A 21,042-nucleotide genomic window follows, 5' to 3' on the forward strand; every position below is an offset into this window, starting at 1 on the left:
AAAGGAAACTTAAAGAGAACAGCCTGCAGGTCAAGCCAACATATGTTGTTTTGTGTTTGGGCAGCTGTTCCTCATGGAAATTGGATTTGACAGCCGTGAGACCCCCTAATGAAAACTGATGTCGAGGTGAGATTGCTGTTTGTCATCACTGATGATGATGGCAATTTACTTGGATCATGTGGCCAATCCCCTTGTCCGTTGTGCCTGGACACTCTGGGGTGTGTGGGGAAATAGGGAAATCCTTCTCTTTCTATGGATCGAAGACACCCCTCGACCCCGTGCCTCAGCTTTGCCTATACTTTGATGTGAACAGTCCGTAGGATTTCCTTCGTGTCCTGCTCGGCTGCAGTGGTCCAAGGAGCGCCCGCGCACCTGCCTGCTGCCGCGGGTGGGGCAGGGACCCCCCTCCGCCCCCGAAAGCTCCGCGCACGCCCCGGGGTCTCCGGCTGGAAAGTCCGGCGGGAGCGGGGAGCGTGGGGGGCTCCTCCTCCTCCCGCGGGGGGCGGCTGCGGGCCCTGCCCAGTGTGGGCGGCTGGGCCCGGCTGCGCGTTGGCTGCGGGCGGTGCCGCCAGTGAGGCTGCGCTGAGGCTGCGGGGCCGGATGGCCGAGCCGCCCTCCCCGCGCACTCGGGCGGCGGCCGGCAGCGGGCGAGGACACCGGGCGAGCCCTCCCTGCCGGGAGAGCCAGCCCTGCGGCACACGGCAGCGCCATGGTCTCATGGATCATCTCCAGGCTAGTGGTGTGAGTAGCTGCCGCTCGGCACCTGCAGCGTGTGCCCGGTGTGCCCGCGTGTCCGCGCGTGTGTGTGCGGTGTCCCCGCCGCCGGTCCCGCTCGCCCCTGCTGTGGATACTGGGCTAAATTTAGCAGGTTGTTGTCGGGGCCGGGGCGCTCGGCTGCCCGGCGGGTGAGGCAGGAGGTAGGTGGGTCGGATGGGATTTTCCAGCATGAGAAAACCACCGGGGGGTGGAGGGCAAAGCGCTGCCGCGCTGCACAGCGCAAGGTGACAGGGGAGAAAGAGAGCGGGTGGCATCGCCCGGCGCTCGGCGATGGACGGGCTCGGGGTCCGGAGGGGGAAAGGAGCATCAACGGGTGGGAAAATGGACATGGATTTGGGCAGCGGCGCTTTGTTACCGGGCTCGGCGCGGCCGGGGGCTCGCGAGGGGGCGTGGGAGAGGCGGCCGCGGGGTCTCCCAGCCGCCGCCGCCGCTTTCTTCTGTCTGTTTGGCAAAAGAAATACCAAATATTCCGTTCCTCTTTGCAACTTGCCGCCCACCCTCTCAAAAGACAGCCTCGCTTTCCCTTTAACCTGTCAGCCTGGGAGAAGAAGCGTGGGGCTCTTTGCACTTGGGTCCGACAGATTTTCCATGGCCGAAATTGCTCTAGGTGGGAATGTGAAAATTCCCTGAAAATTCTTCCCAGGCAACAGGGGGAAACGGGAAGCTCGACGTATATGTTTATCTGCCTCACCTGAGAAGAAGTTTAGTGAGAAAAAGGCATTTTTGACGCTATTTGGAAAATTTGTGGAGGAGGAGGATTACAGGTTTAAGGTGGGGCAGCAGGATGGTTGATCTCCCTTCTGGAAATGTGACTGGGGAAGGCTAATATATGGCATTAGATGTACAATTTGCCAGTTTTCTCTGTCAGGTACATATCTGCATTTCCTGCAGATTCAGGAGAACATCTGTTGTGCTCTTAAGTTGTTTTAGAGGGTTTGCAAGGCCCTGTCACTTTCTTTGTCTGAAAGAAACATGCCATGATGTTGCACCATCAGCATGTTTCCAGAAAAGCATTTTCAAGGTCTCTTTTGCCATATGAGATGAAACATCAAAAGGAAAACTCACCTTCATCTTAGTTATGTCTCTGTATCAGTAAGACATTGAGTGTCAGATATGAAGATTTTAGGGGGCTCCAGAGTTGAATTTAGCCCCTGGAGGTCTGTCATCTGGATTCAGCTGCAGCTAGCATTATTTGGCTTGCACTTCATTCTGGGAAAGCGTGTTAAATATTTAAAAGATTTAATTTGAACAGTATAGCTGCAGATATCTCTGCCAGCAATGTGAGACATAGCATGTATTGTCTCAGGCAGCTTTTCTTTCTTCTTTACTAGACTTAATTTCCACTTTGAAAAAAACCACATTATTGTGTAACCCAGCTAATCCTCAAGAACAAAGAATGTCTACGCAGAGATGGTAGTTTAACTTACTTGTCTCAGCACATGCACATCTACACAGACGATTTTGTCTAAGACTCATGGACTGGGTAAAAATCTGATAGGGGCAGGACCTAGAGCAGTTGACCAGTCAGGTAATTAGCTGAGGACACAGACCTTCCTGTTCTCTTCACTTATGTTATCTGAATAACATGTCACAGCATGGAATCAGCTGCGCAGAGGGCAGTAACAATTATTTGTTATGCTGCATATTCAGTAGCAAATAATGAATATGCAGTGTAAATATTAATTATTTAGTAGTCATAGTAATAAGTAAGAATTTTTGCAAGGAAACCTAGGGCAAGGCAAGCTTGGTCACCACTTTCTTTCCATTACTGAGAGTACATCCGTCCTTTAAGAACGTTTTGCACCAGGAAGTGCTGGTTTGTTATGATCCCAGCAAGAAACTTGGACTCTTTAAAGTATTGCTTAAAACACCATTTGCTAGAGGTAGTATTGCAAAGAAAAAGAGGCGAGTACATCTTACATTCCATCAGATCCTGGAAACCCCGAGGTGCCTGACATGGAAGAGCCCTCCAGTCTGATGCAGCACGCCATGCAGATCTCTCTGTGGAAAGGTTCCCTTACACTTTGATCTTTGCAGCATTTGGAGCATTTTCTTCTTATTTCTGAAGACATTTCCTTTCATCACGCCTACTGCCAGATGAAAAGGATGTTCACAAGAGAGCTCATTGCTGCACTTAGATGAAGACAAACGTGGCTTAATGTCAGGTGATGAGCGAGTTGCTCCTGCATCCAGGAGGTATGTGCATCCCAACACAGGCCAGAGAGCCAGGATACACCTGCAGCACAGCACAGACCTGCACCCATTCAGGGTAACTGTGAGCTGGATCCCCGACTCCTTAGTGTACAGTGGTCTTCAGATTAGGATCATGACAAAGATTTAATCTATCTAATCCAGTTTCCCCATCTCATTATGAATCACTAGTTGATCCATCAGTACAGATAGCTGTGCTTTAGGTAGAATGGCCACCTGGTCAGGCTTTTTTCCCCTCTGCTGTGCTTTAGGTAGAATGGCCACCTGGTCAGGCTTTTTTCCCCTCTGCTTGTGTCTATGTAGTTGTTTTTTCATTAAATCTTATTAGCTGATAAGGATTATGAGGAAAGTGGTGTGGTGTGGTTTAGTCACACTGTGAATATTACTTTGTGCTCGTATGACTTCTGCTGATCTCCACAGGGTTTATGTCTGATATGACTCAGCTAACAGAAAGGGCTTTAAAACAAAAAGCAAGGCTTTGCTTTGTCTCTTTGGTGCTTTGCTGCTTCTTCTGTCTCTGATTTGGTTGTTAGTGGCTCTGCCCTGGCACTTTCTATTTCTAGAACATTGCTGAAGGAGAAGAACCTGTGAGCACTTCTCACCTTTTTCAGCAGGAAGTCAGCCTGCAAACCTTCTCTTACCTCATTTCACCTTTAGTGTTTGGGCTTTGTGTCCAGAGTGCTGGCTGGTTCTGTTCTGCCTGCAGAGCTGTGTGCTGGGAACCCCCAGAAGAGAAATGATAACTTCAGAGCAGCATCTTATACTGCCATAGCTGTGTGTTAAAGACTTCATTATGTTCCGCATCTGCACTAGGTGCTGTACAAATGCAAAATAAAAAGATAATCATGTCCCTGGATATCTTTTTCCTCTGGCAGCTCAATTCTCATTCTCCTGTCATACTACTCCCAGGTAGTTTTTTCACTCATGTCAGTGAGAACAAAATCGGGTTATTTCTTTTCTCATGGCAGTGGATTAAGTGACTTTTCCACCAAGGGATGCCTGTGATCTCTGGAATTGCAATTGTTGCATCTCGGAGTTACTTGTTCCTATGTCTCTCACAGTAACTGGAATGGGATAATGTTGTTATTCATGGGTTAATTACAGCCCCTTCTTCCTCTCTGAGTACATCTCAAAGGACATCCTGGAGCACCTGTATCTCAGTTTTCTCATCTATGACGTGTAATGAGCTGTTCTGAATTTATCTTCCCTGAGGCAGACCAGAAGGGACCAATGGTCTGTCCTACCAACTACAGGTTGTTGCTATTCATTTCAAAGGAGATTCAATCTGCCTGAAATGGTAGAGGCCTCTCTAGGAGAAGGACTTGGGATCTGTCTTCATTATTGCAGACCAGTTCAGCTACAGTGCACAGCACTGGCAGTCTTGGGTGGCTACTTTTGGCTGTTGTCTACAGGCACTTTGGATTTAAAAGTGGTGTGTACAAATGCAGCCTGTTGTATTGGCATGGGAATTCTGTTCTTTCTCAGAAACATGAAACTTGGTTTATGTGCTTGGGATCATGCAGAACAGAAATAAAGGTTTCTGGCTCCCATTCTGGAAGTTAGGCACATTGCAGGGCCTGTTGAAAGCCTTTTGATCTGGAACACGTGGCAGAGGAAGGAAATGTCAGTAGAAGTGAGGCTGGGTTAGACAGGTTATCAGTAGATGAGATGATACTGTGTGATGACTTAGGCATTTGAATTCCTCCTGTGAGAAGCTTAGAAGTGCATTTCAAATTATTATAAAATGGTTAAATATGTTCTTCATGTTGAAAATCCAACACCTTAATTATGCTTTTTTGCCTGCATTTCTTTTCTTTTAAATCAAAATAACATTAATGGCCTCTCTGATCTCTTATGTTTTGATGTGAAAGAGAATGGCAGCTTTAGATATGTTCATGGGGAATTCCTGTCCCTTTGTGGAAGTAACAGGGATTTGGGGATGTCAGAGGCATCCTTTCTTCCGGCTGTCCCAGGAAGTAGTTGGATTCTGGACAAAATCAAAGGGTAACCAAAGAATTCTTTAAACTGATGCGCGAAACTTCCTTCCCTGTCACAGTTAGTCAGCTTTCTCTTTCTTGGTTATTGTGATGCCATTTTAGCAAGGCTGAGTGAGATCGGCCACCCCCATCCTCATCTGGTGTCAATCCATAGTGCTACTGAGTCAGACATTGATTTCATCTTTATATCAGTAAAGAACTTCCATTTTAGAGAAACTTAGCAGATCCTTCCTCCTGCCACTTTTCATGTGTATGGGAAGCCTGAAGAAATTTATGAATGAAACAAAACCTGTGAAGTCGTATCATGGATATTACCTGATGATAGAAAACAATAACTTGTGTCTTCTTTATGAAAGGAAGAGACAGGATCCACACAAGCAGGCAAGGGCTGCTCTCATAAAAGCAGAGCACAGCTTCAAGCTGTTGGTTATTGATACGTCAGCATTGGGTGTCAGTTGATATATATCACTGAATATATATCGTGTATTGGTTATTGATACATCAGCATTTGCATTTCTGCTGACATACATCACACCTGTGAAGGTCCTTCACAGCCTGCTTTATTTACTTGGTGCTGGCAGGTGACATGAAGGATCCAGGTGTTCATTGCTCTCTACAGGCCTTCCACCAGCAGTGTATCATTATCTGAAAATACAGCAAAGGACCCAAACTGCAGCTTGAACTCCCGGTCAAGGCTGTGGAAAGAGTTTGTAGTAGACTCTTCTGTGCTCTGGAGCTGGGAAATGGGAAGGGCAGACCACCTGCCATACTTGCAGAGTTTACTAATAAACTTTACCTCTAAAAAAGGTGGTGTAATCCCTCCAAAACAGAGGCTGCAGGCTTGCACTGCTGCTGTACTTCGTGTGAAGAGCACGTGGTCTCTGTGGCTGCCAGCTCAGTTCATGTGCATCCCTGCTGCAGCCTTTGGCCCTGCTGAGGGGGCAGAACCTGCTGGTGACAGTAAGTGACAGAGGAGCGCCCAGCGCAGGTGCGACATTTGCTGTGCCCTTGATGTGAAATGTGACCGTGTGATCACGCTGCGGGGGACAGCACTGCCTGCTGCTCTGGCAGCCGTGACCCAGATTCTCCTGCCCAAGCACAGATGTGCTGGAAACGCTCCTGGCCCCAACGGGGAAGGTTTTCTGGTGTGCACATCTCAGATTTTACTGCTTCTGGTGTGGTAAGGAAGGATGTTTTACCAGCCTGGAAGCTATGGAATATAGCCAAGGGGCTTGGCCTTTGCACTTGCCTTAGTACAGTATTTTGCCTTTGTGGGACCCTTTCCATTCACTGTATTAAAGCACTTTGAAGCATTAATTTGGCATTAATTATTGAGGTTTGCACTTCTAAATCATTGGAAGATTTTTCCTGCCATTGTACGGGTAAGGATGCCGAGACACACGGAGATCAAGTGATGTGTCCAGTATTCCACAGAGGAATAGGTAGCATATTTCCTCCAGACTCCCTGCTCAATAAATTAATAAAAGGGAACCTGATAAAGGGAAGTGGGAAATGTGTATGTGGCTTTTTGTATGGATTTTTGATGGTTGTAAGAGAGAGAGCAAAACTACAGACTTAGATGCTACCTGAAGCTGTCAAACAACGAAAGGCTGACGTACTTTGAATCATGACCTCTTCCCTTTCAGATCCTGAGTGCTGTCCTTAGTGTCAGTCAGCAGAAAGCAACAGCCAGACTGCCTAATGCAGGCTACTAAGTCGGGCATTACACTTCCTAAAATTGGTTTCCTAGTCACAGGAGGGAGATTTAGATCCAAGGTACTTGAGCTGTGGTTCACAGATGGCTGGCAGTCCACAAAACATCAGTCAGTCAATGGAAATTGTTCAGCTCTAAACCAGAAACCCTCATACAGTTATGTACTAACTGATTTAGACAGAAGATACCATTTTTTACTTTATTTTTTTAGTTACAAGTTTTGTAATTATATCTACTGAATGACAGTTTTGTTGAATATTAACATTTCAACATTTTGTCTATTCCATGTAACTTATTATTTGTCATCTATCCTTAAGCAACAGTGGGGTATAAAATGAGCTGTGTGTTTCTTTTAAAGGTTTGCATGAAGTGAATGGGAAAGGTTGAGAAACACTCTTCTGTGCTCTTACTGCAATTAACAGAGTGAGACTGGCATCTCTAAGGAGCTTCCATCAGAGGTTGTGTGTTGCATGGAGAGCTGTTGGGTCAAGGGGAAATATTTGGTACACACTGGATGAAGGAGGACGACACAATCACACCTCCTACTTCTTGAGCAGTTGCTTCTGAGTACTGAGCACTGCATTTGTCTTGCTGCTTCCGTGTCTCAGCAGACAGAGCTGATATCTTGGAAACTTTCAGACTAAACATAAAGGTGGATGAAGACCTGAGTGCTGCAGAAGTATTGGCCAGTTTGGATTGCTGCAGAACCTTTGTATCATGAAATTTCTTCTATGTCCTCATTAGGCAGCAAGGATCTGAGTCTAGATTTCCTTTTGTTGTCTTGTCCACTCGGCTGAATTGGACCCACTCAGATTTCAGGTAGGTCTTTTGAGGTGAAATGGCCCAATGGAGGGATGCATCCATGTAATCAGGCTCTTTGCAAGCAAAACACTTACATGGCAAAATCTCCCTTAGATCACCTGTATGGTTGAAGTTAATCACATGCTGCTTTTTGCAGGGAAGGTCTCACATACTTTTGTTATCACTGGTATGCTACTTAGATTGCAAACTCTTTTGGGCAGCAAGTTCATTTAGTATTTTTAAATGAGCAAGATCATTTAGTATTTTTTATCTTACAACACCTAGACAGTGGAGGTTAGTCTCTAGCCGGTTCTTCTATGTTCTGTAGTAATAGAAAAATAAATAAGGTATGAATACATGCAACTCTGCATTCTAGGTGAATGATTCTTGAGACTGATCCTATGCTCCTCAGAAATTTCTCTGTGACACTATTGCTGGTACAGTGTTCATACTCTGATTTGGCATTTCACATGCATGTAGTAAGGCAGAATTTAAACTGATAAAATCCAGGCAAAACAGATGGTGAGCAGAGTGGTGAGAAAGAGCTAGAAGAAGTGACAAAATGAGGACTGTGTTTTATCTTTCCGTGACTTGTGTGCTTTTGAAGAGAGTGACTGAGGTAACAGGACACGCCCGCTCATTCCACAGGTAGGACTCGGCAAGGCACTCTAGACCTGGAGCACCATGCCAGAGCTAGAAACATGGGTGGTACTTTCCCAAGCTTTGTACACAGAACCACTCCATCTTTTGCTGTGAGCCTCAGAATGGGCATAACTCCTTAGCAGAGTACCCTGCTGGTTTTTTCTTGCAGACACATTTTGCAAGAGAAGGGGAGGGCAAGGGATTTTAATTTGCTCTGGGTGGTAAAGCAGCCACCTGCAGGCTGGTAAAAGTGGTCACAGAACCAGAAGAGGGGCAGGGGTGGCATGAAAGGAGGAGAGAAGCTGGTTGTACAGTAAGTAGAAATGAAGAGCAAGGATTATGTTTCAGAAGGGACACACATTGATGTGGAGGCAGAGGATTGGGTGTCAAGTTGGAGATTTACTCTTGGCAGTGATGGGGGACAGCTGGTGTCACGCTTAGGAAAGGCTCGTTTCTTCAAATGCTACTTGCTGCATCCCATACTGCTCATGTACTAATTGCTAATAAATAAACATTCATTTTCAAAGAAGGAATCAATCAATTGTCAATAAAGCTGCAGTCTCTCTTTCCCCTTTCTCTCTCATGGAGCCAAGAGTAATATGTCGCTTTCCAAAAATGGCAAATTTTACAGGAGAACAAAACCAATATTGAAGAACCAATTCGTGAGGAGCTACAGAGAATGCTCCTCATGTCTGAAATGTTGTGCCTTTTTGGATGGAGCCCAGGGATACCAGGACCATGTGTGCACCTGCCTGTGAATCTACCAGGCAATCCAGTGCTATCAGCATCACTGAACAGTTGCAGCTCCTGCAGAAGGAACACTTCTGTTGAGTTCATACTGCTGCTTCCTTTCATTCAGCTCATTTATTCTATTTTTTGTTTCCAGCCTATAAATAAATGTTTACAGTGGAAAGCAAAAAACTGACAGACATTTCTTGCCTCATGTTTTGGAGGGAGGCTTATAACCAATAACCAACCTCATACAAGGAAAGGGCTTGTGCTGCAGATTTTGTATGAGAATACCGAGAGCCTGGATTCAGTGCAGTGCTGTAAATTCCCTGTGGGAAGAAGGCAAATTATTTATTCTTTCCTGATTTGGTACCTGTAAAACAGTCTTAGTGATAATCTCTGTCCATGTAAACTACCAGTTCTGTTTTACACGTGGTAGACCTGATGTGGGAATGAGGTGCCCCCACTGGAGCAGAGCTGGAGGGGCAAGGTAAATATGAATTCTGAGCTGAAATTTCCAAGCCAATGATCAGAAGTCCAGGGATACTCTGGGATGTTTTACATAGACAAGCTTCTTCTGTGGCAGAGCTCTCCTGGCTGTCAGTCCCTGAGGAGCACTCATGGAGAAGTGAAACCAGGAATCTTGTGTGGCACTTCAGGAAGAACACCCTTCCAGGGAGGATAGTTGGGAAACACCTGGTGATGGTAAAGAGCAGAGCAATCACAGAAGGATAACCTTCTCCATTCACCACACTGTTTCATTGTCACCTTTGTCTTGATGTCTTCAGCACAAATGCTCTGACAGTTGCTGTGGGCATGTGAGGAGAGCAGTTCTCTCCAGCTGCAGGTCACATCAAACAGCCCTCGTGATGAGGTGGTTGTTGTAGCTTGGGCAGTTCCCACAGGACTGCTCTGCCTTTGGCCCTTTTGTGGATGAGCCTCATTCTGCTCATTCTGCCTGTCCTGCTGCCTTTTCTGCTGTGAACTTGGGAGGACATGGTCTGTGCATATCTAAACTTAGACCTATGAGCCACTCAGGTTATGTGACCCACAAGAAATTGTCCCTGGTGTTAGATCAGGCTCGATAACACCATCTGGCTCCTAAATTCTACCTGCAGAATTCATAGTGACATGTGAAAGAAAGAGATAGATGCTGGAGCTGCCGTGAGCTAAAAGGCTTTGGGTTTAGTCACGTATTTCATGGGAAAAAATGAGTGGTTTGATTTGAGAATGAGCTCAAGACAGGTGGTTACATGAAAATAAATTGATGGTCAGTGTTTAGATTCCACTGAGCATGTCCCTCTGCAAAAAAGCCCACTATCCTAGCTGGTATTTTTTGCTGAAAATCATAGCAGAGAGGCCAGGGGCGTGGTGGATACAAGCACTGAATGAGACTTTTCCCCCTTCCAAACAATTTTTCTAGGTCTGAGCTGAAGCACATTGTCAGGGCAGCCTGAAGGCTGTTTGCATTTTCCCTGGCTTAATTGTACCTGTTTTGTAGCTGAACAAAGGACTCTGCTTTCCAGGTTTACTGTTTTCATTCTGCTTATAAGGATTTTGGTCAAAACAGAAAGATGTTGCTGTTTAGAAGGAACATAAATAATTAAATTGAGATACTCTGGGGAATATACCCCATAAGGCTGGATTTGTTGAATTTAAGTAGATCATAATAATTTCCATGGCAACACACTCTGCTGTCCTATATACAGAAAGGGTCTTTCTCATAGGATCAAATGCAGAGAGGAAGCTGGTCTTTTAAAATATACCTTAAAAACACAGATACTGAAGTAAGAGTAAATTGTTTCCTATGTAAATATTGTAGGTATTTTCTTATGCTTGTTATACTGTGCTCACCTCTTTTCTTAGCTGTCAGAGCGCAATCAGTCAAACCAATCCCCTGCTGACTCTAATGATTTATGGAGAGCCTGAGGTCTAATGATGCTTTCTCAAGATATAATCTATCTAATAGATATATCCATATCTGGATATTTATATAGCTGTAACTGTCATGAGCCTGCAACACAGACTTCTGAGGTCATTTTGAACAGGTCTGCAAAAATCCTTGTGTTCTACTGCCTATCCTTGCATCTGCTTGTGATCTCCTCTCTCACTGTGCGAAGCAAAGCTGGTTTCATCAGTATTTGGACAGCATTGTGAGATGCTTGTGTATGGTGTGTTCTGTTACAGCTGACTCTAAGATGGGAATTCTTAGCACCTGAACATTTAGGGATAACTGAGGAACCATATATTCACTTAGAAGATTTGGAGATTCTTCAGTCCATCAGGAATTGCACAAACTCTCTTCCTCTAATCTAGCAATCAAATAAGTGGATCATTTCATGTGCTCAAAAAAGCCTTACAGCCACATGATCTGAGTTACAGAATCTGTGTGAAATGAAGTGTGATCATCCAACCTAAAATGATGGAATTCAACAGAAAACTTCTTAATGTAACTTTCTAAGAAAGAAGTCACCGTACATGGGGGGGGGGGGGGGAAGTTTGTATCTGGAATAATTACAGCTTCTTTATTTTGTACATATAAGTAAGCTAAGTGGTCCATTGCCAAATTTTAGCAAGAACTGCCACAAAAATTCCCAGTCCTGGTTTGTGGTAAACCTGAAGAATTAAGGCTGGATTTTCTGCAAACAAACTAAATAAATAGCTGAAAAATGCTGGGTCAGTGCAAACCTCAAAAATTTTCTCATCCCTAAGGCAATACCAGAGCTTCAAGTCGTGTCAACTGGTGCAGCTTTGCTAGGGTCAGTGAGCAGTGTAAACCTACCCAGGTGGGAGACCTAAGGTTGTGTTCGTAGCTGGGAATGGTGAGGGCCTTGTAGAGGGTGCCAGCTGCATCCTAGAAAATTGAATATTACAGGACAGAAGTTGGCCAGTTCAATGGAGGACTTGTGTTCTTTATGAGCTGCGAGTTAAACTGCCCTTTGAGTGGTGACAGATCCAGGATAGAGGGCTCCTAAAAGCACGAGTCTGTCAGGACAGATATTTTATCCTTTCATTTCAGTATTGGGAATTTCATCCCTAAATAGGAATATGGCTTTACCTGCACTTCAGCAACCAAAGCCAATCGAATGGGCCATCCCAAAGCCTGTAATCAAGACACCTCTGACCTCAGCTCTGGAACTCTGATGAGCTTCGCTATTGAGCTTTTCTCTAAGAAGTGTTAATACCCACTGAAAGCTGAGGATGAAGAGCATGACCACCTTCTCTTTAGATTCAATCTAAAGAATCCTAATGCCTTATTGCACCCTAGCACATATATTTTTAAAGCTACTTTATTCACATCAGACAGGTAGAAACTCTGTAATCTCTCATGCTTCATGCCTGTACCCGTGTGTGAATCTCTGTTACAGAGGGTGCTGGCTAAAACCATGGCTGCTGCCATTAGCTCTGGGCTCCCATCCCTGATCCTGGTTGCCTTAAACCAGTGCTGCTATGCAGGCTTTCAGGACCTGGGAACCCAGCAGCTCACCAGCAGCCATTTGCAGGGCCTGAGGGCATGGGACATAGGTGGTTGATGATAAACACCCTGTGCCTGTTTCTACATATTGTTCCTAGATCACTGCAGAATCAGCGGAGCTGCCTGAGAGACTGACACTGAAAGACCTTGCCTGCTGTCCATGGGGCAGGACATGCATTTTAAGTTTGTAAATACTATGCCTGATTTTGCATGGTACTTTTAAGCGAACCAGTCTGCTTTCCATGTAGTTTGGGGTAATTCATTATTAATCTCATGTAAACCCATTCTGTAAAATCATACCCCCCACCCCCAAAGATTTACTTATAGATTTGATATTTTTCATCTCTTTGATATGGTGTGTCCTGAGGTTTTTGGACTCAGATGTGCTATGCAGCCACTAGAATAGCTCAGCATTCTTTTTCAATTATTATTCTGCTGAGGTTTGCAGATACTTGGCTGTAGCAAATCAGGTCCCTATTCAAACACTATTATAATTTATGTATTTTCTTGAAACCAAGAAACCTCACTCTGGGAAGTCAGACCATAAATGGCTGAAGTCTGTGTAAATCCAATTCTCCAGATACATTTTGTACAGCTACATGTGTTTGAAACAGTTTAACCATTTCATTTCGAAATAGCAATGCTTTGTTTAGAGTCTCACTTGCAACATTGTCATCCTTCTGTGTGAATCCCCTCACCTGGGAAAGAAAGCAAACACTGGACTGTGGCATTTAAACCAGCAGTAGTAATGAATAAGAAATGATGGAAATCATACACAAGATAGCACACAGTGTGGGTGTTCCCACAAAAAGTACAAGCTGCCTTCTCAAGCAGCTGCTTATTTAGAAATCTCTGAAATGGTCCCAGAAGAATTGGCTGTCTTCCCCTTTGCTTTCCTCTCAAGTTATTTCTGTGAAGTCTCCATCTGGCTCCTAGGCCTCAGTTTATACTTTATTTTATATTTTATATTTTGAGTAGCTGCCAGCTGAAAGGTATTTGTGTGAGAGGGAAGGTGAGAATGGAAAAAAAGGTGAAGTGGCTAAGCCAAAAGAAAGAAGAGGGGCAAAGCCTTTTCTGTTCAGAATTGTGCAATGCACTGGCTTTTTACCCAAGCCTGAGACAAAGTGGTATTCCTCATGGTGTAGGAATGGAGCTGTGCCTGTGTCACAGGCTTTGATCTGAACACATTTGTGTTTGGGGAAATGCAGAGTAGGAGAGAGTGGCATGGTTTATCCCTTCTACTCTCTAAGGCTCTCAGCTAAAGCCTGAAATTCAGAGATGTATGAGAAGTCTGGGAGAGATCAAAATTGAATGCAGATGGGAACATGACATCATCTGTCAGAAGGAGGATTGAGTATCTGGATACTGCTGTCTTGAGGCATTAAAAAAACCAGAGTCAAACCCCTTCATAGCTTCACCAAATTGTGAAACTGGATTTTAAATCCCAACTTTTATAATATGTGCATATATTGCATGTATCTGTGGGCATCAGATATTTTGATTTGTACTCTGAACCTGCAAGGCTGTGTGCATGCTCTTTTCTGAGAAACTATTGTCTGATACTTTATTTTGAATGGAAATGTTCCTGTAATTGCTTCCAAGAAATCACCTGATGAGAATAAATGAGCAAAGGTGGGAATTGCTAAGATGTCCTCACAGTGAGATTGTTTCCCTGTGTAATGATGGAGGTGGTAAAGGCTGGCACAGAAGCAGTGCCTGGAAACTGCAACTTCTCTTTCTAGATCTCACACCACCTGGGCTGTGACCAAGCTGCTGATTTCCAGTGGTGAAAGCCATTTAATTTCCAGCATGGTCAATTGAACGTGTAGATATTTGTCATTTCAGGCTTTTCTAAAGGTTTTTACCCTAGGTATCTATTTGTCCAAAATCTACAGTTGTCAGATGTTGTTGTAAAGCTCTCAGTATGAGGTGCTGTGCCATGAAATGCTTTAGCAGATACCTGTCCTCACTAGTGAGTCTTGCCTGCTCTTTAGGTAATAGGTGGTTGTTAAAAAATGTAATGTAGGTGAATAGTAGTTGTGCTGTAAAAAATTGGTGGAAGTGAAAAGAAACCCCTTTCTCTCTCTTACCTTTAGTTAAAGACCCAAACTTCACTTAGTAGAATATCACAGGGATTGAAATCTAGTCTTTAGTGTAAGAGGAAAGTGTTTAACCTGTTAAGCTTCAGGGAGAAGCTATGGTAAGATTGGAAAATATCAGAAATTAAAAAAGAAATCGAATATTGGTCAAGGAATACAAAGCCTGGAGGTACTTAACAAGATAAAATTATTTGGGAGGAATAGGGAAGGAATTGTCTTTTTGTAGTAGAAATATATTCAGTTGGGAGGTGAATCATGATGTAGGAAAGTTAAATAGATGTAGAGAGATTTCAAAGTTCAGAAGAGAAGCCTTGCATTTTAAGAAACATCCCAGAGTGGGTAAGGAAATGTGTCTAAGTTCCAGTATTTCTGTCTTGGTGTATATACACCTGTACATATATACTCTGTGTGGAGCAAAACCAAAGATATTTTTGAATGCTCTGTACAAATTGCATGAGTTGTATCTGTCCCACAGACCTGCAAAGTGAATTGCAAGTCAGAAATATTTAACCTGAGCTGCAGTAGTGGGCAATACATAAGTGTTACTGGGGGGATGGGCATGAATTTTGGAGGCTGAATCTGAATCTCCACCTGGGGTATATTAGTCCACCCACACTCTGTGCTGGTATGCTCTGAGCCAGAAACAGTGACAATATTCTGTCCAACCCCAGCAAGTTAAAGGCAGAACAGATGCAGCTTTTGTGTGTCAGCACTGCGTGATGGATGTCCAACCAGAGGAATGCTCAGCTGGGCCGATGTGGAACCAAAATGTACAATGGGGTTCTGAGAACTCCACTATTTCCCAAACACTTGGAGAGAACCAATTGAAGATGGAAATACTTACAGAGGTGCTGTTATTTCTGTGCCTAGGGTACTGCTTTGTGCTTAGTTACAGTCCTGGAAAGCCTCTTAGAATGATTAGATCAGAAAAATTAAAGATTCCTGGACCCTGGGGTGTGTATTTGTCCTGCTACTAACATAGGTCAGCCCTTCGACAGTGCTGAATATAATTTTTCTTTGGATCAGTTTCATTTAGTCTTTCTTCATTTAAGCTGAAAATACAATTCTCCAACTTCTAAAGGATGAATTTAGGGGCTCTGGAGGAGATTGTCATTTAAGAAAGCCCTTTAAATCAATTTTAGCTTGATCAAGGCTTTGCAGCCTCTGATCCTTTTAAAAATTATCATAGCATGGCTATTAGCCATGTGTGGGTAATTCACTTTCCCTGTGAGGTTCCCAGCTCCAGCAGAAGAAAGGATGTGTCATTTTATCTCTAGATATATACCATGGTGTTTGGCATAGGGGTAAATAAGCTGATAATGACCTCTCTACTCGTGGCTTTCAGTAAGAATAGATCATGTTACAACATTACCATAAAACCATTGTAATGAACTGCACAGTTAATGACGCAAAGTCTTGTATGTGAGTATGTGGCTGTAGAGATAAGGGAAATCTAGCTGTTCCTCTAGCTCACCAAAAATGGCTGAGCAAGAGAATTAAAACAGTGTTTGTAAATATTCATTTCATCTCCCTACCCCTCTTTTTGAAGCTCTTTGCTAATAGTACTCGGTCTGTGTTAAGTCCCAGAGTTAAGACAGTGTGGTGCTATTCTTCACATGCTTCCCTTGGCAATCAAGTAGATATTCCCCAGCTTAGCTCCTTGGGGACAGCAGCAATTGCAAAGGAAAGGTTGTGCTGGGGCTGAGGAAGAAGGTTCTCCAAGCAGCAGGGAAGAATCTCCTCATCATTCAGGGAGTGGATCCCTGGTGCTTCTGTACCTCTGATCATAGGAATGATGTGGTGCTGTTCTCTTCCAGGGACAGACATGGGGTTGGGTTAGTAAGAGGGTTATCCAGCAGGTTGAAGAAAGTGATTGTTCCCCTCTATTTGGCAACTGTGAGGGGATGTCACAGTTGCTGGCTGGAGTAGAGTATTCCTTTTGAGTTTCCCTGATATAAGGAGGGCCCTGGCAAAGTGCAATGAGCCCAGTGGAAGAGGACTGGAGCATATGGAGCACCAGGACAGATGAGTGGGATGTTTGCTCAGCCTTAGTAAGAAATGGTGGAGATGTCATTGCTGTCTTCAAAAATGTGGTGGATTGTTACAGAGAAGGTAGAGCAAGGCTTTTTGTGGAGACACAGCAAAAGGGTGAGAGGCAATGGAAACAAGTTGCAGCAAAGGAAATTCTGATTAAACATAAAGAAAAGACTTCTTCAAAGCAAGGGTAAGTAAACACGAACAGGAGTCCAGATGTGGAGATACTGAAAATTTGACTGGACGGGGCCTGGGGCTCATGATTTATCTCTGGCAGGCGTTTGGTGCTGCTCCTTTGTTCCTGGGTGAGTCTGGTTCCTCCAGATTCAACCCTGGAGGAAGTGCTCTTGCTCTGCAGTGGGCACTATTGATGGAAGCTCAGAAGCCAATGTGCTGGGTGCTGGCTGTCCCACATATTCTCCAGGAGAACTTCAGAGGTTCAGTAGGTATTTTACATCATGCCCATTGTGGGTGAATATGTGAAGGAGAAGATGTGAAACAGGAGGTGCCACTGTAGCATCATTTTGGTGTGCTTTTCTCTTCATGTGTGAGCCCTAGTCCACTGTCTGCCCATGCATCCCATAATGAGTGTCATACCCCTGTAGGTACTAACCACCCCCAGTCTGTGAAGTGCTCTGGGGAGCCTCTCCCATTAACCTGTCATGGTGGGTGTCACCCCCATGGGGCTGATGCTGCCCTGGGACAGCCCTAAGAGGTGCCAGGTCAGGGTATTATTTAGGCTCTCCCACCTGCTGTTTTGTACCACTTATCCTAACACCATGATTTAGGATTAGCCACTAAATGGTCATTTTTCTTCTAATTTATTTTAATTAGAGGCAAATAGTTGTCCTGGTAGTTGAAGCTGAATTCAGGGGTGTAACCAGCAGATCTGATTGATTATTCATCAGTGGTCTGTGGCTTCAGAACAGAGGTGTGTTTCCTTCTGCTTTCCTCTCCCTTACGTCTTGGTTAGACTGGAGGCTGCTCTGTATCAGTTCAGCTCCAGCTGGAGATCTCTCCCTTCGTGTTTATCTCAGTTGCACCATGCATTTCATTACAATGCTGTTATTAGCTGTATAAAACGGAGGGATTAAAAAGGATGAATGAAATGAGAAAAGACCCTGGAGGAAAGAACTCTATTAAATTCACACTAGAAACCCTTGTAAAATACATGACAGAGACTAGAAGTCTCTCTTTTTCGAGCTGTATGACAGTTTCTTGTTTTCCTTTGTTTTAAAATAAAAATTATGCAGGTCCTAGTAAGAAAGCAGGTGCCCAGCCACTCCCTGAAATGTTTATAGTACCCAGAAGAAATACCACTCTGTGTCTGTGGGCCAGAAAGAGAAACTTGGTCTGCATCGCCTGTGAACTCCTGGCAATGTCGCAGCTGTTAAATTTAGCATGTGGCATTCTGATCCCCATGCTAACCAAAGCATGGAGCTGGGCTGAATATTCTGAAATTCATCGTCTTGAATTCATCTTGCCTTAGCTTTTCTACACTCTTGCTTTAAAACTGGAGTTGAAAACTGGGAGTTGTTCATGTTACTGATATGAGCTTTCTGTTTGATTTTAATAAGTCTCACTTGTAATTTAAAATAGATATAAACCACTAACGGAATAGAAATAATACAAAATCAGTAGTAATGACACTAGCTTTGATATTCACATCAATAATATTTATACTGCACTTCGAAATCCTTCTTTGAAGTGTGTTATCAAAATGAGAAGAAATGTTTTAAAGATGTGTGTGGGTTTTTTGTTTATTTGTTCACTTAACTAGGAGGTAGATATTGGCTCTGGAACATAGAGGTTACAATTGAGTTGGGTCCCACTTGTTTTCAGAGGCTGGTCCCTCAAAATGTTTGGTCTTCTGGTTAATGTCCTGGAGTCCTCAGAGATGTAGGAAAGTCAGTTCCTGATGGAAGGAGTGACACTGTTTACTGTTGATTTACCAGCATCCACCATATCCACCATAGGAGTGGAAGGTGGCCCTGTCTGCCACAGGGGGGTTGGAACAGTAGTAATATTTCACCTCAGGCTGTTTTGCACCAAGCTGGCCATGACTATGCCTGATACCTGTTTCTCTATCAAACTGCTCTCCTTGGCTAGGGGAGAGATCTACAGGTTTCTGTCCTTCTCCAAGAGCTTGTGGAGAGCTCCAAGACCCAGAGGTACTCACAGCAGCCTTGGGACTGCTTGATTTGTTACAGTGGATTGAATCGTTGGTAATCTATGGAAAGTTAATGTTTTTCATTGCTTTAGCTGAATATTTGGGCCGAAGAGATCTTCTGGTTTAATTTTGGAATTACATTGAGCTGAAATACTCCTTGCATTTAGTTAAGCACTTCTAGTAATTTTCTGTCCCTGGGAAGCTGGAGTAACAATACTCTAAGGAGATTATGTTGCAATTGATTTGGATGTGTTATAGTTTCATTTAATTTTTTATTCCTGTTTTCTGTCCCATGAGCACACCACAAGAAGTCTAAAACTGCCTTTCGGTGAGGGGTAGATGAACAGGAGCTTTTGTGTTTCTCTCCACTTCCTCAGACAGTGGTAGCACTTATGGTTTGATGGTGGAAGTCTTCCATACCCTGAACTGAGTTTTCAGATAGTAGTAGGATTGTGCTCTCAATTAGGATTTCTGTACGTGGTTACACTTCCTAAAAGGTGATTCACATAGTATCAGTCAAAATAGTTCCAAAATAATGCTTCCAGCGTGATGTGGTTTTCTATGAAAATAATGCAGGGCTTGTCTGTTGATAAGCAATCCATATTTCATACCTTTTTTTAGCCTAGAAATTAGTTTGGTTAGGTTATAAGTTTTTCTGTTCCTTTTCATATCATGAGCCTACCGTAAATCTGTAGGCTAACTCACAATGCAGATTTTGGACCATCTGTCATCTCTGGAATATAATATCAGTGCTTCTAAAAAAGCCTTTTCCCACATAAACATCCCCCTCTCCAGAGTCAGGAAAAGCAGCCCTTCCCATCTAAAACATACCATTTAATTTTCAAATTGCCATTTATTTGGCTTGGAAAAAGCCAAAGCTCTCAAAGCCAGAACTATACGGTCAGTACTGGTTAAGGAAAACATCAGGGCAGTCAGACCCTGAGCCCTGCCTTTTTGGAGCAGTCAAGCTGGGTGAAGATCTGACCCGGTCACAGAACAGGAATGTTTTCTTCTCTAAAAGGCACAGATTTTATTGCCCTCAGTATCCCACTTTGATGAGTTATTTCTTCTTCCCCAAGAGAGTGATGAAGCCGTGGGCTGTGCCAGTGCTGGGAGTACTCTCGGTGTCGTGGGCTGTTTTCTGCTGCGGTGCTGCTGCGCTGGAGCACACAGAGGGGAGCAGCAGTGGCAGCACAAATGCCTCTGCCGAGGCCCACTAAATATTATCTCTTGCAGGCAGCTGCTCAGAGCCCCTTGGGGTGTGCCAGGCACAGTGTTTGTGTTGACTGCAGCTTCTCACCATGGGTCAGGGCCCCACACCAGCCCCACACACTCCCCACACAGCCCCCCTTTCAAACACTGTCTCGGTGACAACAAATTCCCCTCGCTCATCGGTGCTCTGGGCCCGGCAGCTCTGCTGAAGGCAGCGTGAAGTAGAACAGACCAGCTTAGTAAATCTCTACCTGCAATGAATTTGCTTCCTAAAATAGCTGCAGAGCCGTGGGGTATTTTTATAGCAGCTACATGGGCATTTTCTGTTCTGAAGGACTGGAATGAAGCTTTAAAGTGTTGGCTTGTGTGTAAATGGAATTCTGCTTGAGTTTGAAGAGCGTCTGGAACAGTAGCCCTGGGAAGGGTTAAGTACCTGCCTAATCTTGAATGGGCTTTAAATATGATACTCAAGTTTGTCCATGTAAACGTAAACCTGTGAAGACCCTTCACTGCTGGTAGTTTTTCTAGGAATGTCAGGCTTTAGTAGGCATCACGTGCATTATCATAACAATCCCAATATTTAAAATGGTCTCTCCATCGGTCATAGAGTTATTTTTGCACTTCTATCTTCTTCCTGAAAGAGGAACTGTGGAAAAGGGAACTTTAGACTAGTCTGAATGTAGGATCTCAAATGTGAGTAAACGTAATAGTTCACAGAATCACACAATCATTGAAGTTGGAAGATACTTTCAAGATCATCTCATCCAACTGTCAACCCAGCACAACCATAATCACCCCTAAACCATACCCCAAAGTGCCACATCCAGATGCCTCTTGAACACTTCCAGAGATGGTGATTCCACCACCTCCTTGAGCAACTTATTCCAGTGCCTAACCACTCTATAAGTGAATTTTTTTTTCTAATATCTAATCTGAACCTCTACTGGTGCCACTAAAGGCCATTTTCTCTCATCCTTTCATGGTAGGCACAGCCGAAGAGACCCACTCCACCTCACTACAACTTCCTGTCAGTTCTAAAGAGCAGTGAGGTCTCCCTGAGCCTCCTCTTCTCCAGACTGAACCATCTGAGTTCCCTGAGCTGTTCCTCATAGGACATGTCTTCTAAGCCCTTTACCAGCTTTGTTGCACTTCTCTGTACATGCTCCAGCACCTCAACATCC

At 44.1% G+C, this 21,042-nt stretch overlaps 1 protein-coding gene across 4 annotated transcripts in view; it reads left to right on the top strand.

Annotated features, from left to right (window-relative positions):
* The first annotated feature begins 545 nt into the window (after window positions 1–545).
* REEP1 (receptor accessory protein 1) overlaps window positions 546–21,042 on the top strand; it is a 63,370-nt gene continuing 42,873 nt past the window's right edge. Inside the window, exon 1 of one of the 4 annotated variants that reach the window (XM_032108336.1) lies at window positions 546–741. In XM_032108336.1, the coding sequence (XP_031964227.1) occupies window positions 710–741 (32 nt within the window). In that variant the 5' untranslated portion in view covers window positions 546–709. The other 3 variants (XM_032108341.1, XM_032108339.1, XM_032108340.1) reach the window with 3 other exon arrangements.

The sequence above is a fragment of the Corvus moneduloides genome, chromosome 5, assembly GCF_009650955.1.
Source record: "Corvus moneduloides isolate bCorMon1 chromosome 5, bCorMon1.pri, whole genome shotgun sequence".
Taxonomy (NCBI): domain Eukaryota; kingdom Metazoa; phylum Chordata; class Aves; order Passeriformes; family Corvidae; genus Corvus; species Corvus moneduloides.